The following is a 27,716-nucleotide window of genomic DNA, read 5'->3' as shown; positions in this document are numbered from 1 at the left end:
GCACTCTGCTGGGCCACACCAGGTGGCTCCCTCCGCTCTATACTCTGGTTCTCTTGACCTCCATGACGGCACACTAGAGTTGGACCAGGTGTCCGAATATAGTGCACTCTGCTGGACCACGCTGGGTGGCTCCCTCCACTCTATACTCTGGTTCTCCTGACCTCCATGGCGACACACCAGAGTTGGACCATGTGTCCAAAAATAGTGCACTCTGCTGGGCCACACTAGGTGGCTCCATCCGCTCTATACTCTGGTTCTCTTGACCTCCATGGTGGCACACCAGAGTTGGACCGCGTGTTTGAAAATAGTGCACTCTGCTGGGCCACGCTAGGTTTTTTCTACCGCTTATCCTCACGAGGGTCGCGGGGGTGCTGGAGCCTATCCCAGCTGTCTTCGGGCAAGAGGCGGGGTACACCCTGGACTGGTGGCCAACCAGCCAATCACAGGGCACATATAGACAAACAACCATTCACACTCACATTCATATCTATGGACAATTTGGAGTCGCCAATTAACCTAGCATGTTTTTGGAATGTGGGAGGAAACCGGAGTACCCGGAGAAAACCCACGTATGCACGGGGAGAACATGCAAACTCCACACAGAGATGGACGATTGTGGAATCAAACTCGGGTCTCTTAGCTGCGAGGCCAGAGTGCTAACCACTTTTCACTGTGCAAAATGCTAAAAATGACAAAAAGTCATTGGTGTTGTAACTACAGTATCGGCCATGACACCCACACATACCAGCTTACCAAAATAGTCAACAATTAAAGTTAAGATTCAATGTTATCTCTGCTACAGATGTACCTAATGTTATGTCTTGTGAGGGTACAGCATGCCGCCCGTGCATGTGTAGAATGTCAAATATTTGCTTTGTACCCAAGCTTGGACACAGGGTTATACATTGGTGTACAAAGGTCACTGGGGTTGTGTGACATGTGTGTGTGTGTGTGTGTGCTGCGTTCACGGGTCTGGAAAGTGTGCGGTAACAGGATCCAGGCTGATGTCTGCTCTTCCCCGTCTGGGCTCGCCATCTATTATTCACACACACGCTGCCATTCACCGTTATATCTCATTGTTTACTAAACTTTCTGCTGGTTTTGCGCTATTTTCTTTGAGCGTGTGTGCATCCTTATCTCCGAGGGAGTCACTCACAGCCCTCAGTGAGCTACACTGCCGTGCTGGTAAACAAGCTGGAAATTAGTATTGACCACACAGAAGAAGCCAGACTGATAAGCAGGAAGAGACAGACAGAGACTACATGGGGATTTTTTTTTATTTTGGGGGGGGGGGTTCAAAGTCATGGCCTCACCTTGATGTCAATAGTTCATTATCAGGACTCGTCTTCTTCAGCATCCTGTCTGAATTTGCTGCTGATTGATGCTCTGATGAAGATAGACTTGTCGCTATCACACACAGCTTGGGGGGGTGGGGTGGGGTGAGGGGGGGTATGTTTAGGACGCTGATCAAAGTCCATCAGCAGGCTCTGATTCACACGAGATTCCCATCCAGGTCATCATGGGTCAGGAATCCCAGTCTCCAGGGGTCGGGATGTTCACCCCCCCCGTCTTACCGTTGTTGCGTTCACGGGCAGCACATTGTGTTTTGTTTGACATTTTTTGCTCTGCTTTGTGTTGAGATTATTGCTGGAAAGTTGGAGAATGTGAACGTTGCATCTTCCAAGCCAGTAACTCACATTTTGACATATTTACTACTTGTCTTCTGTTCATACAGTATCTCACGACTCAGCATTTTTATTATATTTATATCCATCTCCTCGAGGGACTCGAGCGTAGAAAATAATATATATACTACAGAACAAAAATAAAAGCAACACTCAATTCACAATTAGTTAAAACTGTTGCGCAATCAGGGGCTGCACGGTGGTCGAGGGGACGGTAAACATATACTGCCATACAAGATGTACACTGACTACTCTCAAGCATATTTGAGAGCACCTCGTACTTCGGTAAATGACAAAAATATATATATTTTTAATTACTATATAATTAAAAACTATATATAAAAAAATACAAAATAAAAATTTTATTAATATTAATAAAAAATTAAAATAAAAAAAACATTATGTCATTGTATGGTCATATCATCTCATACTTTGGTATGTGAAAAATATATTTTTTAATTTAAATTAAAAAAAAACTATATATAAAAAATACAAAGAAATACAAAATAAAATACAAAATAACAATTTATATTAATATTAATAAAAATTTAAATAAATAAAAAAACATTATGTCATTGTATGGTCATATCATCTCGGACTTCGGTACATGACAAAAATAAAATTACAATTTTTTTAATAAAAAAAACTATATACAAAAAATACAAAATAAAATACAAAATAAAAATTTATATTAATCCTAATAAAAATTTAAATAAAAAAACATTATGTCATTGTATGGTCATATCATCTCGTACTTCGGTATGTGACAAAAATAAAATTCCAATTAAAAAAAAAAACTATATACAAAAAATACAAAATAAAAATTTATATTAATATTAATAAAAATTAAAATAAAAAAACATTATGTAATTGTAAATACAAATAAAAATGTAATAAAAAATAAAAATAATAAATAAAAAAAACTTAAACTATATTAGGAAAGCAGGAAGTGAACAAATGTAACAGTTACTGATTGTAGAAGTACCAGATGGAGGGGTAGGATTTAATAAGCTTTGCTTCTTCCTACTCCTTTTGGACATGTGGAACTGTGAACTGATTATGTGATGCATTCAATTGTAATCTGATGCATGTTCAAATGAAATAAAACCATGACTATATTTATGTCTAAGTCCCTTATACTGTAGCGAGTAGACTATCTGTACGCTGCCATGACTCAATCCTTACACTGCTGATTCTCAACACAATGTTGCTGATTTGCTGCCGGTTAGACTCCAGGGAGGGTGAACATGTTGACTTGTTTAATGGCCCCCCCAAAGCCTTTTAACTCGCACACAGTGGCCCCGGCGGCCACAAAAAAATATATAATAGCTTGTGCGTGCCGTTCTCGGAGCACGGCCACCAGGTTGCCGCACTAATAGAGACGCACTTGCTGCCTCAAATTAGGCCCTGCACCCTCCTCCGTGGAGTCCTTGAGGCCCAGGCGGGGGCTAGCCGCTGCAAACCGTGGCTCTTACCTGGGGTAAAGAAGAGACGAAATAATTGGCTTGAAAAGAAAAATGTGAATATCAGTTTTTTTCCCAGGCGGGTTGGATATTTGTCAGCACCAAATGAGACTCCTCGGGGGGGGGGGGGGGGGCTACCTGTCGCCTGTAACATCCTGCTGTGACTCTAATGAGATAGTAAAAAAAGGAATAGTATGGAAAGAGACAGACATTGGAAAGTGATGAAATTGGGTGGATTGCTTTGAAAGTAAAGTAGTCATTCCCGTACTTCCCGTTCTTCCCATCCAACAATGCTTTTATAAGCTGGGAAGCATGAAAACACTAGGAAAACATGCCAAAGTTTGCATTTGGCACAATGAAACATATCGATTTTGTTCGGAAAAGAGTCCACACGAGGCGACGAGACGGCGGTCTAGTGGTTAGTGCGCAAACCTCACAGCTAGGAGATCAGGGTTCAATTCCACCCTCGGGCATTTCTGTGTGGAGTTTGCATGTTCTCCCCGTGCATGCATGGGTTTTTTCCGGGTACTCCGGTTTCCTCCCACATTCCAAAAACATGCTAGGTTAATTAGCGACTCCAAATTGTCCATAGGTATGAATGTGAGTGTGAATGGTTGTTTGTCTATATGTGCCCCGTGATTGGCTGGCGACCAGTCCAGGGTGTACCCCGCCTCTCGCCTCTCTCTTGTGAGGAAAAAGCGGTAGAAAATGAATGAAGAATCCACATGATTCCCGCACGTGATTCAGTCAAAAACCAGAATAGGACCGCGTTCCCGACGCTCCCAGGCAGCAATCGCAGGGAGACCTGCCACTCACCCAATGAAGACGACAGGGGGGGGGGGGGGTAGGAACGAGTGAAGAAGCCTCCAGACACTTGTCCCCTTTCACGTCCGACACCGTCATCCCTCGGAGCCACATCTCCCCACATCTCGTCTCAGCAGGATGGTGGTGGATAAGGTTAGATAAGCGGGCCTTTAATGCCATGGCGGTCAGTCAGCGAGCCGGGTGGTGCTCCTACGGCGCTTTCAGACGCGGTGTCACATCCCCCCAAAATGACAGGTGATGGACACCTGTGTCGGAAAACATAAGTTGCCTCCCAATTTAAATTGTTTTTTTTTTCTCCACCTCTCACCGGCAACCCGGTCTAAATAAGACCAAGAGCCATAAAGGTCATGTTTTCCAGCTTCGGCAATGCTGCAGTGACATTTCCGTGATATTGGAAAAGCATGGGAGGGAAACATTCATTAACTTCCTGCTGTGTGGAAGACAGAAAACAGACACAGTAAAGCGTTTTACCGCCATGTTTAAAATAGGAAGAAACTACATTGGACTTACTATGTCTATTAGGCACACGGTGGATGAGTGGTTAGCATGCTGGCAACACAGTCCAGGTCTAAGCTCCAGTATACCATAGCGACGTAAAACATAGATGGACATTCATGCGCTAATACGTTCAGATTAACGTCAAATCATGCAAGTATCTTCCTTGAAGCTAACGCGTAGTCGTTCCAGAAATGACTGACATTGATCCCGGGATTTTTCAGGGGAGCAGGACACATTTTGGCAATCAGACATCCTCCCATTGTATCGCTGTCGGAATGAATAGAAAGGCGTGAAGAGACACCGTTGTGGCTTCCCGTCACAGCCGGTGTTCCTTTTGATTGACAAGCTGCGTTCAGGTTGACAAAGACGCACGGAACAGTGGCTGGTTGTTTTGGCGAGGAAGGGGGAGGGGCTCCTGTACGATGATGCTGCCAAAAGCAGCTGATATCAGGATGTTGGTTGCTGTTGGGATTCATCAAAGTAATGTGACTTACATATGTTTTTTTCTACCTAATTATGTATTTTTAGCCTTGTGCGACTTATACTCTGGAACGACTTACGTATGTTTTTTTTCTACCTAATTATGCATTTTTGGCCTTATGCGACTTATACTCCAGTGCGACTTAAGTATTTTTTTTCTACCTAATTATGCATTTTTGGCATTGTGCGACTTATACACAACTGCGACTTACGTATGTTTTTTTCTACCTAATTATGCATTTTTGGCCTTGTGCGACTTATACTCCAGTACGACTTGTGTATGTTTTTTTCTATCTAATTATGCATTTTTAGCCTTGTGCGACTTATACTCCAGTGCGACTTATGTATGTTTTTTTTCTACCTAATTATGCATTTTTGGCCTTGTGCGACTATACTCCAGTGCGACTTATGTATGGTTTTTATTCTACCTAATTATGCATTTTTGGCATTGTGCGACTTATACTCCAGTGCGACTTATGTATGTTTTTTTTCTACCTAATTATGCATTTTTGGCCTTGTGCGACTTATACTCCAGTGCGACTTATGTATGTTTTTTTCTAACTAATTATGCATTTTTGGCCTTGTCCGACTTATACTCCAGTGCGACTTATGTATGTTCTTTTCTACCTAATTATGCATTGTTGGCCTTGTCCGACTTAGTGTGACTTATGTATGTTTTTTGTCTACCTAATTATGCATTTTCGGCATTGTGCGACTTATACTCCAGTGTGACTTATGTGTGGTTTTTTTCTACCTAATTATGCATTTTTGGCATTGTGCGACTTATACTCCAGTGCGACTTATGTATGTTTTTATTCTACCTAATTATGCATTTTTGGCATTGTGCGACTTATACTCCAGTGCGACTTATGTATGTTTTTTTTCTACCTAATTATGCATTTTTGGCCTTGTGCGACTTATACTCCAGTGCGACTTATGTATGTTTTTTTCTAACTAATTATGCATTTTTGGCCTTGTCCGACTTATACTCCAGTGCGACTTATGTATGTTCTTTTCTACCTAATTATGCATTGTTGGCCTTGTCCGACTTAGTGTGACTTATGTATGTTTTTTGTCTACCTAATTATGCATTTTCGGCATTGTGCGACTTATACTCCAGTGTGACTTATGTGTGGTTTTTTTCTACCTAATTATGCATTTTTGGCATTGTGCGACTTATACTCCAGTGCGACTTATGTATGTTTATTTCTACCTAATTATGCATTTTTGGCCTTGTCGGGCTTATACTCCAGTGCGACTTATGTATTTTATTTTCTACCTAATAATGCATTTTTGGCCTTGTGCAATTTATACTCCAGTGCGACTTATGTATGTTTTTTTTCTACCTAATTATGCATTTTTGGCTTTCTCCAACTTATACTCCAGTGTGACTTATGTATGTTTTTTTCTACCTAATTATGCATTTTTGGCCTTGTGCGACTTATACTCCAGTGCGACTTATGTATGTTTTTTTCTACCTAATTATGCATTTTTGGCCTTGTGCGACTTATACTCCAGTGTGACTTATGTATGTTTTTTTCTACCTAATTATGCATTTTTGGCCTTGTCCGACTTATACTCCAGTGCGACTTATTTATGTTTTTTCTACCTAATTATACATTTTTGGCCTTGTGCGACTTATACGGAGCGACGTATAGTCCAGAAAATACGGTAGTTCAACCCCAGCTTTTATAGGCTTAATTTTTCTGCAGGCTTCAGTGTTTCCCACAGGACTGCGATCTATTTGTGGTGTGGGGTTGTGTCTCATAATGTGGGGGGGGGGAGACAAAAGTGAGTAGCCTGTGATGTAGGGGCCCACAGCAGTACAGGCAATTTGTGCTTTCATGCAAGTCTGTAAAAATACCGGTCAAAGTTGATATTTTTGTCACTAGTACCTGGAGGTCACTAGACCTAGACCAGGGGCCTCATCTATAAAAATGTGTGTGTAATATCCGTCCGTCCGGACAAAAATATTCAACCCCATAAAAAGCGGCCTATGGTCACATTCATGTAACTCTGCGTCACGTTACACGCTTCCACTTCAACATAGAAGTTCAACGCAAAGTGCCTCATGAATGGGGCGTCCATACTTTATCAAAATCCTTGATCGCATCGAGATCACAGCTGCTGGGAAGACGACAGGATTGCCGTTAGCACTGGAAACAATGCAGAAAGTTGACTTATTTTACATGATATTATTATGTATTGTTTATATTATAGTATCGAACAAAAAGGCTTTTGTGTTTCACATGTGGATGTGTTCATACCAGGATTAGCATTAGCGTTGTGCATGTATAGTATATCACTCCATGTTCGCCTCATCGAATTCACATCCCAATGCTCCAGTTATTGTTTGGTTTCCCAGTCTTGCGAGCGGAGCCTGTGGCAAATTGATTCCATGCAAGTGCGCTTAGTTTGCAATGTGTTCCTTTTTTTTCCGCTGCCAAATTGTGCAACACAGCTAGAGTGCAGTCCTGTGGCTTTCACACCGGAATGGCTTCCCCTCTTCTTCTCCATCACGCCTTCTGCTTGCTGCAGAGAGGGAGATGAAACAGACATTTTTATTTGTTTCATTAAAAAAAAAAAAAAAAAAAACGACCATCTGCACAAGTGCGGATCAGTATGCCACACATTCTGCACTTTAAATAATTCCAGTCTTGGAAAAATCCTTTTTTTTTTTTTTTTTTTGTCGTTATACTCATTGCCACTGGGGGGGATAAAGTTGACATCTAACGCACATACCCCTCCCGATGCCAATGTTTGTATTTGTGTGAAACGTTACTAGGCGTGCAGATCTCTCACCTTCCCGCCGCAAGATGAAGTCGGTATTGGCGGCCCCTATTGTGTCGCGCTAATGTGATAGCGGAGATTAGCATTGTAATCCATTTAGCATAGAAGCGGCTAATCCCCTTCATTGGCGCTGAAAAGGAATCAGATAATGCCGGCTACCACCGCGGCGGCTGCCTTTATGGCTTTGAGGCGCTAACTTAAGGATATATTCGTAATTATGATGGTGGCAACACCCAAAACCGCTGACTGAGAGCGTGTAATTAATCATAACGGGACTCACCCGTCGTCGCCGCCATCTGCTTCCCATCCAATTATCTTTGCTCTTTACCTGTGAAGCCCACAGCGATGAGGAGCGTGTTTAACCAGGCTCTGCTTCACACAACTAGAGCGCACGAGTGCTGAAAGTTACTCGAGTGTCCGAAAAGTTCGAAAAACTCCCAAGTCGTCAATCCCCTCCAAATCCACAGAAAGACTCAGTCCTTCAGACAAACCTCTGTTGTTGTCGAGTTGCCACAACCGTGGTTCCTAATGTCTTACGTTCTGTTTTTCTTCCCCCCAGATACGAGTGGACGGCTCCTCGAGGGCCCTGCAGTATGAGACGGTACAGGTGGTGGAAAGCGGACCCATCCTGCGCGATATGGCCTTCTCTTCCGACCACCACTACCTCTACGTCATGTCTGAGACCCAGGTTGGACACATACGCACGAATGCTGCTTCCTCAGCAAGGCACATTTGATGACAATATACTACTAATATACTTTAGAGTAGTTGCAGTAGGCAGCCGTTATTTTCTAAGAGCAAGAGAATTGCCGACAGTCAAGTATGGGGACATCAGGGTGCATGAGTGCTGCCGGCACTGGGCAAACATGAATCCCAGCACTGAAATATCGATACTTGCGACACCCGAGTCATTTGAGACATGTTTTTCTGAACGTACATCACCACTGCGACATAGCTGGCAACACCTCACAGTTGTTGGAATTCACTTCTTTCTGCCGGCAGTCAAGTATCAGGGTGCACGAGTGCTGCCGGCACTGGGCGAACATGAATCCCAGCATGTACTGTGACTAAAATATCGATACTTCCGACACCCAAGTGATTTTAGACATGTTTTTCTGAACGTACATCACCACTGCGACATAGCTGGCAACACCTCACAGTTGTTGGAATTCACTTCTTTCTACCGGCAGTCAAGTTCAGGGTGCATGAGTGCTGCCGTCACTGGGCGAACATGAATCCCAGCATCTCCTGTGACTGAAATATCGATACTTCCGACACCCGAGTGATTTGAGACATGTTTTCTGAACGTACATCACCACTGCGACATAGCTGGCAACATCTCACAGTTGTTGGAATTCACTTCTTTCTGCCGACAGTCAAGTATCAGGGTGCATGAGTGCTGCCGGCACTGGGCAAACATGAATCTCAGCATGTACTGTGACTGAAATATCGATAATTCCAACACCCGAGTCATTTGAGACATGTTTTTCTGAATGTACGTCACCACTGCGACATAGCTGGCAACATCTCACAGTTGTTGGAATTCACTTATTTCTACCGGCAGCACTCATGCAGCCCCAGATTATAACACGACCGCCACCAAAGACCATTTTCTCGCTCGTTGTTACGGTCCCCGTTGCCAGCTATTTAGGCAAATAATGTCTCATTTACATAGTATTGTCCCTTGAGGGGTGGACGCACTTGAATAAAGACCTCAGTTTTTTGGATACTGTTTTGTCATGCAATCCAATTATCAGTCTTGCAAATCTGTTAACCAGCAATTACGTCCCTTCTTCCGCTCCTCTTAGCATCCGTAATTGGTCTGGGAGAAGAATATTGCATTAAAATGATTACCATTTCTCAATTTTCTTTTCCCGTTTGTGGTAAATTCCCTCACGTCTCGCCACTTTAATTAGCGTATATTGAAAAATAAACACTAAGTGATTGTTGCTGTCCAGCTGGGCTGAGGGAGTGGCTTCCCAGTAATTAGTCTATTAGCCCAGTTAGAACCCAGACCTTCATTAAGTGTTTTGGGTCGGGGAATTCTCACATGTATACAAATAATAATAATAATATTAATAATATTAATCATACTGAAGACACCCGAATAAAGGCTTTTGTAGTAATGATCCCAGCCTGAGCCATTATCAATAGTCCGAGGCTCCCTGCTGTGTCGGGGCCTGGGACCATGGATCTAGGACTTTTAAGATGTTACACGGGAGAGAAGAAGCGAGCAAACCACAACAGGAGGTCGAGAACAGAGCAGGTCGATTAGGATCCTCCCCCGCTGTTCTTGCACACCCTTGGAACATCCTCTTTGGATGCAAGGCTGGCAGGAAGGGGAGCTTGTAGGTGTGTAGGGAGAGAGACCATCCATGCATCCATATCATGCCAGATATTAGCTGAGGCTCAGAGCTAACCTGCTTGATAGTCAAACGCCTCCTGCAATATAGAATATGTGTACATAAATTGAGTGTTGAGCATGTTTACATGTCAACACAAAGCCGCTAATTTACTCCAGCCTCTGGAACCTCACTCTGTTTCTCCATTTTTATTATGGTTGTCATGTCCAGCTTGTTGTTGTGTTAGAAAACTTGTGAATATGGAATGCGTATATATATATATTGTAAAAATAAGAACAACTTTTGGAGGAAGCAACTGGATTTGCTGACATCTCTAACACTGGGAACTCCATTTATCATTTAATGATTGTGTGGATTTTTGGTCGGTACTACAAATTTATTTAACAGCTAACCTGCTTGATAGTCAAACGCCCCCGGCAATATAGAATATGTGTACATAAATTGAGTGATGAGCATGTTTACATGTCAACACAAAGCCGCTAATTTTCTTCCAGCCTCTGGAACCTCACTCCGTTTGTCGATTTTTATTATGGTTGTCATATCCAGCTTGTTGTCGTGGTAGTTTTGTATTAGTTGCTGCAAGTAAAGAGCTTGTAGTTGTGTAGGGAGAGAGACCATCCATGCATCCATATCATGCCAGATATTAGCTGAGGCTCAGAGCTAACCTGCTTGATAGTCAAACGCCCCCTGCAATATAGAATATGTGTACATAAATTGAGTGATGAGCATGTTTACGTGTCAACACAAAGCCGCTAATTTCCTCCAGCCTCTGGAACCTAACTCCGTTTGTCCACTTTTATTATGGTTGTCATGTCCAGCTTGTTGTTGTGTTACTTTTGTATTAGTTGCTGCAAGTAAAGAGCTTGTAGTTGTGTCGGTAGAGAGACCATCCATGCATCCATATCATGCCAGATATTAGCTGAGGCTCAGAGCTAACCTGCTTGATAGTCAAACGCCCACTACAATATAGAAAATGTGTACATAAATTGAGTGTTGAGCATGTTTACACGTCAACACAAAGGCGCTAATTTCCTCCAGCCTCTGGAACCTCACTCCGTTTGTCCATTTTTATTATGATTGTCATGTCCAGCTTGTTGTCCTGTTAGTTTTGTATTAGTTGCTGCAAGTAAAAAGTGTGTTGCTCAACTTCCTTCTGACGTGTTAACCACTCCTCCACCGCGCAGCCGTAACCCAACTCCATGAGCCAAATATCACTGCCGCTTGTAGCGCTGCCTCACCTTCACAGTATAAGCTGTTGCTCAGAAAAGTGCGCTCATGAGACTCAATTATTTATATCCCGTGTAGCAAATGCAGATCTGTAAGTGTGAATTATTGAAAATGTGTACGATAGTGCAAGCGAGATCGTTCAAAGTTTTTTTTTTTTTCCTCTCTCCCCCGAGCGAAATCCGACAACTAATATGAGGCAGCATCAAAGATGCTTAGTATCAGCATTCTTTAATTTGGCAGTGGCGGCTTAGTTGTCTTATGAAGGTGTTTAGATGTGGCGTCCCAGTTCTGGGTTTTTGTCTGCAGTGGTGGTCTAACGAGGAAGCGTGTGCAATGGAGCTAACTCAAAGCTGGAAGTTTTACCTTTTGTCCTCCCTCTAATGGTCTGTCATTCTTCCTTCTGCAGATAGCGCTAACACTTTCACGCATTAACACTTCAAAGTGTTAATGCAGGAGAGCTTTATGAGGCTGCAGAATGTCTGACTCAACAGAGATGAAGGTCATTGTCCGGATATTTTATGGTGACAGTGTCCAAAAGTCTTTGTTTTTTTTAGGAGGCATGTCACAGTCTCATAAGATCAAAACTCACACATTTGGGCATGAATAGTACCAGAAAATACATAAGAAAACATGTGAATATGGAATATGTATATATATTGTAAAAATAAGAACAACTTTTGTAGGAAGCCACTGGATTTGCTGACGTCTCTAGCACCGGGAACTCCATTTATCATTTAATGATTGTGTGGATTTTTGTACGGTACATTTTGTTAGTTTGCTGTTGATATGCCTCAGGCCAGATATTAGCTTCTTTCATAACACATCCTTTGAGTGGGCGAGATTAATTATGATTGATTTTTGCTATGAGTAACAACTAAGGGGCAGAACTGAAGCTCAGAGCAAATCTGCTTGACAGCGAAATGCACAAATCCAATGCAAAAGAATAACTGCATACTTTTCTATGAGATATTGTGAAATAAGAGCATGTCAACAACGGCAATGAAGTTGCTAACAACTCGAGTATTGGGAGCCTCGCTCCATGTATTATTTGTAGATAGATGATTGTGTGGATTTTTGGATGGTACTACAAATTTATTTAACAGTTTCCTTCAAATCACCATTTTTTGAGGAGAGAGATAATAAAAACTGAGGCTCAGAGCTAAAGCACATGATAGAAGTGCAATGCAATAAAGTACATACTATTTACTGTTGAGCATGCTTACATGTGGACGCAGGTCTCTATAGAGGCGCTAACCTCTCAAGCCTTGGGAACCTCATGCCAAAGAGCATGTCAACAAATGTAATGAAGTTGCTAACTGGTAACCTCACTCCATGTATGTAGCTTTGGTAGATTGTGTGCATTTTCTGTTTGTCTCTCACTCGGCTCTTAGCTTCCTTAGCAGAGAAATGAATAAATGCAATTGATATCTGAAAGGAGACACAACAAAAGTGCAGAACTGAGGCTCAGAGCTAACTTGCTTGATAATTGAATGTGCAATTACATAGTAGGCCCACACTCGTTATTGTAGAGCATGTGGCCGTGTGTCTCTACAAAGGCGCTAACCTCTCAAGCCTTGGGAACCTCCTGCCAAAGAGCATGTCAACAAATGCAATGAAGTTGCTAAGTTGCTAAACTCAAATCCAATCAATCGTTGCAGAAAGCCAAACGCGTTAACACAAAACATGTTTTTGTACTTTGAACTATTAAAATTATAATTTTACATGCAGAAAGTGACGTTGATGCGGCATCTCCAGTGATGCGGATTCTGCATCTGTCCATGGTGGTGAAGATGGAACCGAGAGGCAAAGCTCTCAATTTACCGGATGATATACTGTATGTTCCTACTTTCACCTATGGTCATCAGCTTTGGTTGGCTGGGCCCCCCCAGACAAGCACTGTCATCCAGTAGAACCAGCATTGTGGAACCAGCATTGTGGGGAACCAGACGAGGCGACTCAGGCATCTTAAATCTATCAAATGTGCAAGGTGATCTTATAGGATCTCTTGTGCAGTACTGCAACAACAAATCCCTCTTATCACTCGCTTCCTTGTTACTATGGCGGCCGATGCTGCAAGGTGCCGGGCGTGCAATTAATAAAAGGTAATTTAGTTAAACGTACGTGTGTATGTAATGTACCAATAAACCCCGCCGTGCCAGTAAAGCACGTGCAGCGCCACGTCTCCAATTACATATCTCACGGTTATGCTCATTACTGCCAGCGGATGGGTTACAATCAAAGAGAATTATTATTTATATGCACAGCGATGGATGGGAATAGTAATGGACAACCTGCTGGGGAAGCTGCACTTCCATTAGCCTTGGCGTAGTGTCGTACGCACATTAAAGGTTTTCTACTCTACGTCCCGACGCGGGACACCTTGGCGTCACGCCTGATGTGACGCTCGATCCGTCATATCATGAAGTGGCTTAGCGGCAGCTGCAGGTGTAATATTGTTTTCACTTGACGTCCTCAAAAGGTCAAAAGGAGGAAGCCATCTATTGCCGGACCGTCAAGGCATGACAAACGATCGGGACGCAATCGATCATTTTCATTTATCACTCCGCTCAAAGGGCGATGACCTGAAGGGAGCTGATATTCTCCCACACTTTCACTTGCTAAACAAACCACAAAAATCAACAAAACCAGGAGTGAGGTTCCCTGGGCTTGAGAAGTTAGCACCTTTGTAGAGACACGCGTCCACATGCTCTACAATAACTAGTGTGGGCCTACTCTATATAATTGCACATCCAATTATTAAGTTAGCTCTGAGCCTCAGTTCTGCACTTTTGTTGTGTCTCCTTTTGGATATCAGTCGCTTTTATTTATTTCTCCGCAAAGAAAGCTAATAGCCGGCGTGAGACACAAACAGAAAATGCACACAATCTACCAAAGCTACAACCATGGAGTGAGGTTACCAGTTAGCAATCATTACATTTGTTGACATGCTCTTTGGCATGAGGTTCCCAAGGCTTGAGAGGTTAGCGCCTTTGTAGAGACACGCGTCCACATGCTCTACAATAACTAGTGTGGGCCTACTCTATATAATTGCACATCCAATTATCAAGCAAGTTAGCTCTGAGCCTCACTTCTGCACTTTTGTTGTGTCTCCTTTCGGATATCAGTTGCTTTTATTTATTTCTCCGCTAAGGAAGCTAATAGCCGGCGTGAGACACCAAAGCTACATACATGGAGTGATGATGTAATGATGTAATTGTAGACTCTAAATACTCAATAAGTGTGAATGGTTGTTTGTATATACAGTATGTGCCCCGCAATGGGCTTGCGACCCACCACATTTTTTTTTTACCCTTGTCTGTGCCTTGCTACTAAAATGATAAGTGAGGGAATTCTAAGCGTCACGCGCCGTCGTCTGTTGTGATGGCGGCGAGGGCACAGTGCAGACAAAGGGCGCACTGGGTCGTTTCGCCAACAAAATCCCTCTCTTTGTTTTCTGTATTTTTGATAAGAAAATGTTGAATGAATGATATCGCCACTCATGTGACCTCAAGTGGGCACATCTGCCACCCGACCAAGTGTTAAATGATAAAGATACCACGCCATTGTTCCGTCTCGCCGCTCTCCGCATAACTAAACATCGGCCTTCAATTGGAGCGCATCAGGTTGGATCTTCTTTATCTCATGCAAATAAGCCTCGGCACAGCAAGGGTGGGGGGGGCGGGGAATTTGGGGGGGGCATAAAGCACCAGTTGCTTCCTTGCTCTCCCAGCGCTCTTACTGTTTTTTCGCTCCACTTTGACAAGGAGATACAAACATACACCCCGCCGCCCCCCGTGCACAAGTCTATCACACACACACACGATGCGGTGTAGTTTCCACAGTCGGGTGTCGTCTGTGACAGCGTGTGTGAATGAATCACCTTGAAATTTTGGGCTTGCAAGGCGAACCGGAGAGCATTGATCTGGCATGATTTTAGGGAAGAGATATAGTTGGCATCCAACTGTCCTGCAAGTTACAGGCTGTGCTTTACAGATAGCTTGATAGAGCCGTACTGCACTGGCATGTCGGAGCGCTCGACTTCCTCTACCTGCGTAACTCCTGTACCTTGCATTCTTATTGACGTTATTACCTTATTACGTTTGGACGTGCATTGATACATGAAATGATCAATCACTATGCTATAACCAGAATGCTATGGGATGATGCGTAGTCCAAATTGTTTTTGTGTGTCTGTAGCTGATGCGTAGTCCAAATTGTTTTTGTGTGTCTGTAGCTTTAATGCTAATGAGCTGTGTTCGTCCATGCCACTATCCACTTGTTTCCAATTGGTTCAATCCCAAAGGGTTGACAAAAAACACAGCGGTATGAATCTAATTAATCCATTCCAGACACCAAAACATGTATAAAAAAGTATATTTTTACATGCAGAAATAGGTGCTTTGTTTGTATCATCAATCCATCCATCCATCAATCCATCCATCAATCCATCCATCAATCCATCCAACCATCCATCCATCCATCAATCCAACCATCCATCCATCCATCCAACCATCCATCCATCCATCCATCCATCCAACCATCCATCAATCCATCCATCAATCCAAACATCCATCAATCCATCCATCCAACCATCCATCCATCCAACCATCCATCAATCCATCCATCCAACCATCCATCCAACCATCCATCAATCCATCCATCCATCCATCCATCAATCCAAACATCCATCCATCCCATCCATCCATCCAACCATCAATCCATCCATCCAGCCATCCATCCATCCATCCATCAATCCATCAATCCAACCGTCCACCCATCAATCCAACCATCCATCCATCCAACCATCCATCCATCCAACCATCCAACCATCCATCCATCCATCCATCCATCCATCAATCCATCCATCCATCCATCCATCCATCCATCAATCCAACCATCCATCCATCCATCCATCAATCCATCAGTCTATCCATCCATCCAACCATCTATCCATCATCCAACCATCCATCAATCATCCCTCCATCCATCAATCCATCCATCAATCCATCCATCCATCCATCCATCCATCCATCCATCCATCCATCCATCCATCCATCCCGCCTATTTGAGGTTGGGTTGGAGGGGTGTGGGGTGGTATCCTCAATGGACTAGAGTCTAGTCCATTCAGGGGGTGAGCAAAGTACGGCCCGGGGGCCACATGCGGCCCACCAAGCGTTTGAATCCGGCCCGCCAATTGCTTTCTAAGTATTTCAACTTTAACATACAAACTGGCAACATGACTTGCAAGTCGGATGTCTTATTTTGTTAACTCGGCCCACGAGTCAAAATATTTGCCCACCTCTGGACTAGACCCTCAAATGGACTAGTTTCCATCTAAGTGCAATATCGTAGAAAAACTGTTTTAGAAAATGTAGGAAATTTTAGACAAAACTGTGTCGTATGAAAACCGAGGTTTAAGTGCTAAATTTATAGTCGCTTTAGCGAACTGACAAGTAGTCTGCAAATCTTTATTTTAAGATCTGTAGCGAAGCCTTCAAAGAAACTGTTCCTCACAAACAAGTGATGGATATGCCACGTTTTGACCTTTAACCCTTGTTTTGTGGTGCTCTTCTGCAGCTTTCGAGGATGCCGGTGGAAGCCTGTGGTCAGTACTCCAGCTGCAGCGAATGCCTGGGCTCAGGAGACCCCCACTGCGGCTGGTGTGTCCTGCACAACACGTGAGTACGGCATGCGACCACAGCCGCACCGACGCTCCCATTAAAGGCAATTTGTACACTAAACCGTTCGCTATCTTGCCTATCCTCGATTCAACTCCGAGCGCGTCCATCCAGCCGTCGCCGACTTTCCATCTGTCGCAAACGCGCACATTCGCACTCCCCGCCAGCTGTCAAACTCCAAGATGGGAGTCGAGATGGTGTCTGACGTGGGAGAGGAGGCGAGAGCGCTTGATTTCCCACTCGGCTGTAAATTGAAAATGGCTTTCTCGTGTCAGTGCTAGCCCTCTGGGGTAGGGCATGTGTGCGAGGCTCCATGTTGGAGCCCCGTATTTAGCACCTTCGTCCCTGCTGGCGCTGTGAGGACGTGGCTGAGGGGAACATATTGACCGAAAAAGTGCAAGGTGCGAGTAAAAAAGAAGGATCGGGAGGGTAGACGGAGACGTGTGAACGATTTTTAGTCTCTTTTGCAAGAAATTGTAATTGTAATGGTAATGGTTTAATTTCATTTGAACATGCATCAGATTACAATTGAATGCATCACATAATCAGTTCACAGTTCCACATGTCCAAAAGGAGTAGGAAGAAGCAAAGCTTATTAAATCCTACCCCTCCATCTGGTACTTTTACAATCAGTAACTGTTACATTTGTTCACTTCCTGCTTTCATAATATCATTTATGTTTTTTTCAATTTAATTTAATTTAAATAATTAATATTAATATATCATTATATTATAATTATTTTTATATTAATAGTAATGAAATTATTAATTTATATATAAATGTATAATTATTTAAAATGTTAATTTATTTATTTTTTTGTCATGTACCAAAGTACGATCCTACCCCTCCATCTGGTACTTTTACAATCAGTAACTGTTACATTTGTTCACTTCCTGCTTTCATAATATAATTATTTTTATTTTTTGTATGTATTTTATTAATTTGTATTTATTTATTTATTTATTTGTGTATTTATTTTTGTCACATACCGAAGTAATGGTAATGGTTTAATTTCATTTGAACATGCATCAGATTACAATTGAATGCATCCCATAATCAGTTCACAGTTCCACATGTCCAAAAGGAGTAGGAAGAAGCAAAGCTTATTAAATCCTACTCCTACATCTGGTACTTTTACAATCAGTAACTGTTACATTTGTTCACTTCCTGCTTTCCTTAAATATAATTTAAGTTTTTTTAATTTAATTTAATTTAAAGAATTAATATTAAATTCTCAATATTATATTATTATTTTTATATTAATATTAATTAAATTATTAATTTAGATATTTTTTAAATGTATAATTATTTAAAATATATTTTGTATTTTTGTTCGTCACATACCAAAGTACGAGGTGAATTATGAATTATCCTTACTGACCTTTTTTTTTGCAGTACATTTAGCGAGTGAAGATTGCTTTTATAGTTATTAGCCCATATTTCCACACAATAAGATATGGTAGAACCAAATTGTAGGATACTTTTAAACATTTACAAAACCTCCAACAACAGCGTAATTTAATAGATCATAATTCCACATTGAGTTGAAGAATTACAGTAATTAGGGCTTGGATGGCCCCCGGTAGGGTTTTTAGGAGTTAGCTTGTTTGTAATGCTGCACATTTTAGAGCATGATAGGCGTGTTTGTGTGTGTGTGTGTGCTCGTATGTGTGTGTTCAAGGCCATTAACGCCCTGGACATCCAGCAAATGGGTGTCCACAGATTGCCCTGTCACACTTTAGCCTGATAGAATCTGCCTCAGCCGTCTCCCCTCACACACACACACACACACACACAAAATCAATTCCATCAAACCCATCCCAAAGAGTATTTGCTTATTATAGGCTAGATACTAATTGCAATAAGGCTACCTTATACCTGCGGGTATACAGTACTAGTAATTGTGCTGCTACTACAGTAGTTCTTCCGAAGAGTAGAATTTAAATGTGTATGATGGAAGTGGCCGCAGGGAGCCATCCGGATTGCAATTATTAAGCTATCACGGCATTAGCATCGCTTCCCGGGCCCTTAAATGTGCTATCAAAGTGCAAACGGCTGATGGTCTTAACACCCGTGCTAAATGCGATGATAATGCAACTTGTGGAAATGTGGCTTCCAATCTGTCTGCCTGTCACGCTTGACGGGAGCCTTGACGGCCTAGTTAGCCGCTCGCACTGACTGACAGCTGACAGATTGGCATTACTGGAGGTGGTGTATCCGCCATGGAGCGTATGGGCTCCTCGCAGAGAGTCCTCGGGTGAGTTTGCATACAAAAAGTAGGTAAAAGTCTTAATCCTGGACTCACAACCTCCATTAGACTTGATGTTTGCTAAATACAAGGATGAAGAGTCTTGAACCAGTCATGATGTGCTATATATATATATATATATATATATATATATATATATATATATATATATATATATATATATATATATACACTATATTGACACTTACTATGGTACTCATTATGTCATTGGATGGTCATATCACCTCGTAATTCGGTAAAAAATATATATTTAAAAAATATATTTAAAAAAATGTAAATTAAATTTAAAACATTTAAAAAATACATTATTTTTTTAAATAAATTGAAAAAAAATTAAATAAATTATATGAGGAAAGCAGGAAGTGACCAAATGTAACAGTTACTGATTGTAAAAGTACCAGATGGAGGGGTAGGATTTAATAAGCTTTGCTTCTTCCTACTCCTTTTGGACATGTGGAACTGTGAACTGATTATATGATGCATTCAATTGTAATCTGATGCATGTTCAAATGAAATTAAACCATTACCATTACTTCAGTATGTGACAAAAATAAATAAATACACAAATAAAAAATTAATAAAAATTAATAAAATACATTTTAAAAAAAAAGTTAAATTAGGAAAGCAGGAAGTGAACAAATGTAACTGTTACTGATTGTAAAAGTACCAGATGGAGGGGTAGGATCATACTTTGGTGCGTGCCAAAAAAATACAAATTAAAAAATAAATTAACATGTTAAATAATTATAAATTTATATATATATTAATAATTTTATTAATATTAATATACTATGATAATATATTAATATTAATTATTAAAATTAAATTAAATTGAAAAAATGTAAATGATATTAGGAAAGCAGGAAGTGAACAAATGTAACAGTTACTGATTGTAAAAGTACCAGATGGAGGGGTAGGATTCAATAAGCTTTGCTTCTTCCTACTCCTTTTGGACATGTGGAACTGTGAACTGATTATGTGATGCATTCAATTGTAATCTGATGCATGTTCAAATGAAATTAAACCATTACCATTACCATAATGAAAGACATGGGGTTTACAAATCAACAGTTTATAAAGTCCTTCGGTGTATTTGTACTCATTGTACACAATGACCACTGGGTCCGGTCTGGTCCAGACCAAAAAAAAAAAAATGTAGACTGGTCTGGAAGCAGCTGAGTATGACATGCAAAGCAAGCTTCGAGGGCGATGGAGTTTGCATCCATTCAAAGTCAAAGCAAGGAGGCACTTTTGAGTGCTTGTCAGCATCTCCTGTTGATTTCCTCCCATGCACTATTGATTGCCTTCCCTTTCCCTGTTCTTCCCTGGGCTCTTCTGGCCAATCTATAGAGTAAATAAAGCCTATGCTGATAGAGAGCAGGGCACAGGAGAGAGGCCGCTTATTTTCAAGGTTGATTGGATACAACACAACTTTTTCCAAGAAGAGGACTTTTAAGCGACTCGCGTGTTATCCTTCCCATGGCCACGCCTCCGTGGCGTTGTGAATGATGGGCGAAGAGGCGGCCGGCGAATTTGCCGTTGTCTGTAAACTATGGAAACATGGTGCATTTGTTTTCCGAACAATGTCCATGTTTACATTAGCTCGTTCAATCCTGGCCTTTTTTCAGAAGATAACCCCTTCAGTGGCGGCCATTTTAAACGAAACAGCCACGTTGAACTCCTGATGTCACTTCCTGTCTGCCACCCATTCTGCTCCCCTACAACTGCAACACACCAGCACAATTTAATTTATGTCTTAAATGCCTTATTTAAGGCTGCACGGTGGTCGAGTGGTTAGCACGCAGACCTCGCAGCTAGGAGACCCGAGTTCAATCCCACTCTCTGCCATCTCTGTGTGGAGTTTCCATGTTCTCCCCGTGCATGCGTTGGGTTTTCTCCGGGTACTCCGGTTTCCTCCCCCATTCCAAAAACATGCTAGGTTAATTGGCGACTCCAAATTGTCCATAGGTATGAATGTGAGTGTGAATGGTTGTTTGTCTATATGTGCCCTGTGATTGGCTGGCTGGCCACCAGTTCAGGGTGGACTCTCAGGGTGTGAGAGGACAGCTGGGATAGGCTCCAGCACCCCGGATAAACGGTAGAAAATGAATGAATGTAATCATTGAACAGCCCAACTGGGCTCCTTTTGTGAGATTCTCTTTTTAGATGAAAAGTCACTTCCATCTTTTTCCACTAGAGGACGTTTTTTCCCCTCATTTTTATATTAAAACTGACTGTAGTGTTTAGCATTGGAGGGGGGCTTTAATTCATTCGTAGCTGTCTTTTCTACCTGAGGATGCTTGCACCTGGGCTCTGGTGTGTGTCCCTTGAGAGAGAGTGTGTGTGTGTGTGTGTGTGTTGGGGGGGTTGTCACCTGCTGCAGAAGGGGGGAACTTGAGGGAAAGGAACAAGGTCAAGAAGTGACAGGGGCATCAGGATGGAACCGAGTGTTGCACCTTCAAGTTGCTGTCACTGTCACACACACACACACACACACAAACCTCCACTAGATGGGGGTTTATTGGGTAAATATCGCTGCATATTTAACAACATTTATGTGTACTACATACAAGATATGATGGCCGTATTGTCTTTCACAGGATCAATTGTCTGCTGTTTTTATGCATTATCTCTAAAGCGTCATTTCTTGCACTTAATGAAAGGCTGCATGGCCTGTGGGTGTACGGGTTTAGTCCATCCACAGCGGGGTCATGGCCAGTGGGCCAGGTAATGACTCTCCCGTGGGGTCTCTCCGTGTGTGTCCATGTGGACCAGCACTCTTAATGACGCTCCGTGTGTCATTTGCGCGTTTATTCACCAAAAACTAAACGTCAAAGTGTTACATTAAAACACTTGAATCACGGAAAAGCTTCAGAAACATACATGTAGTTACGTATGTGACATGACAGGCACACGGATGCCCGGATTGGGCTTTGCAGGAAAGGAATAGCTTTTCCTTCCACAGCCAGCTTGACCTTCTCCATGCCTGACATTAGATATGCATTACACCAAAGTCTCGCCAGACTGGTTTCATGTCTGCACACAACCTGCAAACATATGGAGGCACACAGCAGAACGCTCGGAAATGGCGAAAGCTTACAGTTTAGCATTTTTATTTAGCGGCAAATGTTTACTTTCATGCTGATGTGCTGTTTTATTCAATTATGGACATTTTGTATAGCCTGGAACCGTGCAAGGAACAAGGATACTTAGCTTAAACTGAATAGATACCAAATAGCAAAGAAAAGTATGATATATATTCAAGAAAATATTAAATCCAACAGCTTTATGGAACTATTAGAAAACATAGAAGAGGAGAAAAATAGCTCACACACAAAAATAAGAATACAATATACTGCAAATAACTAAGTGATGGGGGCACGAGTTAAAAAAATGTTAAAAAATATATTTATTATTAATTACCAATATAATTAAAGTAATATATTTATAATGAATTTATTATTCATTAATTAATAATATATTATGACTAAAATTATACATTATTTATATTGTTGAGCATAAATATAAAATAAAAAAATTATGACACAAGTCAAAAAAGTTTAAAAAATATTTATTATTAATCAATAATATAATTATAATGAATTTATTATTAATTAATTAATTGATAATATATTATGACTGTCATTATATATTATTTATATTGTTGAGCATAAATATAAAATAAAAAAAATTATGACACAAGTCAAAAAAATGTTTAAAAAATATTTATTATTAATTAATAATGTAATTATAATGAATTTATTATTAATTCATTAATTAAGAATATATTATGACTAAAATTATATATTATTTATATTGTTGACCATAAATATAAAATAAAAAAATTATGACACAAGTAAAAAAAATTAAAAAATATTTATTATTAATTAATAATATAATTATAGTGAATTTATTATTTATTAATTAAGTAATCATATATTATGACTGAAATTATATATTATTTATATTGTTGAGCATAAATATAAAATATAAAAATTATGACGATGATGACTAAATTAATAAAAGTTTCAACATTCATGACCTACTCTATATGGACCACCATGCGCCAACATATCCACAACATGAGAGCCGATTCAATCATTAAAGAAGATGAATGGATGAAATGTAGAGGCCCACCCGGTATCATGTGATCATCATAAGTGGTGATTGCAGTGTCGTAATTGCATCACCTTATCAAAGGACCTTGAGTGAGACAGAGTGCAGCTTCGTCTCCATTCAGGGCCAATTTAATCAATCTTTAGATCGCCCTCTGCTATAATTCAGGCAGTGGAACCGAAACAGCAAAACATACTAAAAAAGGTAATTAACGATATTCCAGAACTGTTGTCATACATCGGTATCTTATCATATACCGACGGCTATATTTCCAAACAAAATGATAATAGCTAAGTAGTACCAATTTTCTAAACTCGATACAAACATCAATTCAGCCAATACAGAGCGAACGGTTCGACTTGCGTGGCACTAATTGAAATAATCGAGGAAAATATACAGTACATCTGCAAGCTTAAATATATCGTGCGCCGTACCCCAGGGGTCAATACTGTGACCAAAACTGTTCTATTCAATCTATATGTACATAAATGACATCTGAAAAGCTTAAAGTAGTATTATTTGCGGACAAAAGCTAATCAAAAAGAGTCACAAAAGACGGTTTGATAAAAACTGAACCCAAGTAAAAAAAAATTCTAAGAAATGTACAACTTTAAAATGAATTAAGTCGTAATTTCCGAAAACCTCCGAAAAAAATTCTGACAAATGCTCAAAGGTTTTTCTCTCAGGACTTATTGTTGTCATACAAAGTAAAAATATATATGTTCAAATAAAATTAAACCATTACTGCAGAATTAGCTCGCAGAATGGTATTGAATCAGAGGGTAGAAAGCAATATGTGAAGCCAGGAAAATATACAGTACATCTGCAAGCTTAAATATATCGTGCGGCATACCCCAGGGGTCAATACTGTGACCAAAACTGTTTTATTCAATCTATATGTACATTAATGACATATGAAAAGCTTAAGCTAGTATTATTTGCAGACAAAAGCTAATCAAAAAGAGTCACAAAAGATTGTTTAATAAAAACTGAACCTAAGTAAAACTATTTTTTTCTAAGAAATGTACAACTTCAGAATAAATTAAGTTGTAAATTTCTGAAAACCTTTTTGTGAATTTATGACTTCATTCTGAGAAATGCTCAAAGGAAAATATACAGTACATCTGCAAGCTTAAATATATCATGCGGCGTACCCCAGGGGTCAATACTGTGACCAAAACTGTTTTATTTTACCTTATTTTATTATCTATATGTAAATGACATCGGAAAAGCTTAAGCTAGTATTATTTGCGGACAAAAGCTAATCAAAAAGAGTCACAAAAGATGGTTTGTTAAAAACTGAACCCAAGTAAATCTTTTTTTTTTTCAACTTTGGAATGAACTAAGTCGTAAATTTCCAAAAATCTTTTTGTGAATTTATGACTTAATTCTGAGAAATGCTCAAAGGTTTTTCTCTCAGGAGTTATTCTCGTCATGACAAAGTAAAACATATATATGTTCAAATAAAATGAAACCATTACTGCAGAATTAGCTCAAATGAGACCACCTGCTGTGGGTAATAAGCACGACTGTTGCACCTGCACTTGGCATTGCCCGTGATTGCCTGCCTCCCTCCCTGCGGACCTGCTCCACTTCCCCATACAGAGCAAGCATTGTGGACTGGATGCTCCATTCACATGCAGTCACTCGCAGGAAATATGAGCGATGCCTGTAACTCCAGGTTGGGTTTCTCCTAATGTGTGCATGAATAAAACTCCCGTTGTGCCTTTCTCATTCCTTGCAGGTGCACCCGAAAGGAGAAATGCGAGCGTTCGTCGGAGCCTCGCCGCTTTGCATCTGACATCAGGCAGTGTGTGCGTCTGAGCGTGCATCCCAACAACATCTCCGTGTCCCAGTTCAGTGTGACGGTGAGCTATCACACACAGTGTTGACATGTTTTGGCGAGCGGCAAGACAAACTGGCACTTAGACAATGTAATTACTGCGCTCCGTATACTGATTAGTGGCCAATAACAACAACACAACTCTAATCCCGATTGTGCAAACGTCCAGTGAAGCGGTCATTAACATGGTTTTACTTGGCAGCACTCGCGTTTCAACAACCGTTTTGATCTATCATCTCAAGGGACCGTACCAGAGACAAGAATAGACTTCAGAGTAGTCAGCGTACAGCTTGTATAGCACAGAAATTGAGTCAGTAGGCAACCATTTAAAAAAAAAAAGCACAAAATCTATTTTTCTCCCCGTGAATTGCAGCTCCACAAGTGCGGCGTACCCCAGGGGTCAATACTGTGACCAAAACTGTTCTATTCAAGCATAAGCTAGTATTATTTGCAGATGAAAGCTAATCAAAAAGAATCACAAAAGACGGTTTGATAAAAACTGAACCTGAGTATAACTATTTTTTTCTCAGAAATGTACAACTTTAGAATGAATTAAGTCATAATTTTCCGAAAACCTTTTTGTGAATTTAGGACTTCATTCTGAAAAATGACTTCATTCTGAGAAATGCTCAAAGGTTAAAAAAAAAAAAAAAAGCTCAAAATCTATTCTTGTCCCCATGAATTGCAGCTCCACAAGTGCGGCGTACCCCAGGGGTCAATACTCTATATGTAAATGACATCGGAAAAGCTTAAGCTAGTATTATTTGCAGACCAAAGCTAATCAAAAAGAGTCACAAAATACGGTTTGATGAAAACTGAACCTAAGTAAAACTATTTTTTTCTTAAAAATGTACAACTTTAGAATGAATTAAGTCATAAATTTCCAAAAACCTTTTTGTGAATTTATGACTTCATTCTGAGAAATGCTCAAAGGTTTAAAAAAAAAAAAAGCACAAATTCTATTCTTGTCCCCATGAATTGCAGCTCCACAAGTGCGGCGTACCCCAGGGGTCAATACTGTGACCAAAACTGTTCTATTCAATTTATATGTAAATGACATCTGAAAAGCTTAAGCTAGTATTATTTGCAGATCAAAGCTAATCAAAAAGAGTCACAAAAGACGGTTTGATAAAAACTGAACCTAAGTAAAATTATTTTTTTCTCAGAAATGTACAACTTTAGAATGAATTAAGTCGTAAATTTCCGAAAACCTTTTTGTGAATTTATGACTTAATTCTGAGAAATGCTCAAAGGTTTAAAAAAAAATCACAAAATCTATTCTTCTCCCCATGAATCGCAGCTCCACAAGTGCGGCGTACCCCAGGGGTCAATACTGTGACCAAAACTGTTCTATTCAATCTCTATGTATGTATTTACCCCGAAGGTTCTCATTTGCGTTTGACCCTTAAATAACACTTTTAAATGAATATCCAGCATGCAGCAGTGGAATTTGATTTACCGGGGTCAAGCCTCAATGATCATTTCTCCATCTGTGCTGCTCTGAGGGTCAGCGGCGCCATTGTTGCTTCGCCACCTCTTCGCCACTTTAATGGTATTCATAGACTGCCTCGTGTTATAGGGATCATTCCGCAAGAGTGTTTAACCTTTTCCCAGTGTGTGGTTTTTACCCGAAGGGGCCGCCACGCGAATCCCAGGATGATTGGACTTGGAATAAAAGGAATGGGGATGCTTTACGGAACTGTTTGGTCCCACCTTCAAAAGTACTTTTTTGGGGGGGGGCTGCCTTTTTCATTAAAGAGCAATCTAAAAACAGCAGGACTCAGCCTTTCTTCGTTGCTGAGCGAGCCTTAAATCAAAAGCCGTGATCCAAGTCCTCCTCAGCAGACACGCCGTCCCATCAATATGTATATTCTGGTCTTGACCCCCACCCACCCATGCCAGTCCACCTGCTTTCTCAGCTCCATATTCAAGGATGTTTTTTTTTTTTCCACTTGAGCTGACGTTGCTAAATCAACTCACGTTCTCGTCCTGTTTCTCCTGAAGCTGGTCCTGGAAGCCCACAATGTGCCAGAACTATCCGCGGGGGTCAACTGCACCTTCCAGGACCTGGCAGAGATGAGCGGCCTGGTGGAGGGGAACCGTATCAGATGCTCCTCTCCCGCCGAGAAAGAGATGCCTCGTGTTATCGTCAATAAAGGTAAGCTCATCTCTGGGTCTGATTTTTTTTTTTTCTTAGTTCTGGGAAGTTCTATTCCTGTCTTCTAATTAGTCGGTTCTCGGTTGACACAGAGGGAGGCTTGTAGGCTTCAAGGTAACTTTTAGGCGGCCTAATTAGGACGGATCCACTGTCAGGGGTGCTTTACCTTGATTGATGAATGATTCCCGTTTTGGAAGGCAGCGAGGTGACCCGAGCGTCTGTGGAGGTGCTGCTGAATTAAACATGAAGTCCTTCATTAGGGCCAGACAAAAGGACACGGATGAGCTACAGACGAGCTACCGTGTCCCTCAAAGACTCTC

The 27,716-nt window shown here is 40.9% G+C and overlaps 1 protein-coding gene across 1 annotated transcript in view; it reads left to right on the top strand.

Annotated features, from left to right (window-relative positions):
- plxna4 (plexin A4) overlaps positions 1–27,716 on the top strand; it is a 176,537-nt gene that overhangs the window by 116,484 nt on the left and 32,337 nt on the right. Inside the window, exons 4-7 of the mRNA XM_058078395.2 lie at positions 8,301–8,429; positions 16,909–17,009; positions 25,140–25,263; positions 27,243–27,396. Coding sequence (XP_057934378.2) covers positions 8,301–8,429; positions 16,909–17,009; positions 25,140–25,263; positions 27,243–27,396 — 508 coding nt within the window. The remainder of the gene's footprint in view (positions 1–8,300; positions 8,430–16,908; positions 17,010–25,139; positions 25,264–27,242; positions 27,397–27,716) is intronic.

The sequence above is a fragment of the Doryrhamphus excisus genome, linkage group LG2 (genome assembly GCF_037039965.1).
Source record: "Doryrhamphus excisus strain RoL-2023G ecotype Guam linkage group LG2, RoL_Dexc_Guam_v1.1, whole genome shotgun sequence".
Taxonomy (NCBI): Eukaryota; Metazoa; Chordata; class Actinopteri; order Syngnathiformes; family Syngnathidae; genus Doryrhamphus; species Doryrhamphus excisus.
The sequence above is the reverse complement of the archived record's forward strand: the minus strand, read 5'-3'. Positions and strand labels throughout refer to the sequence as shown.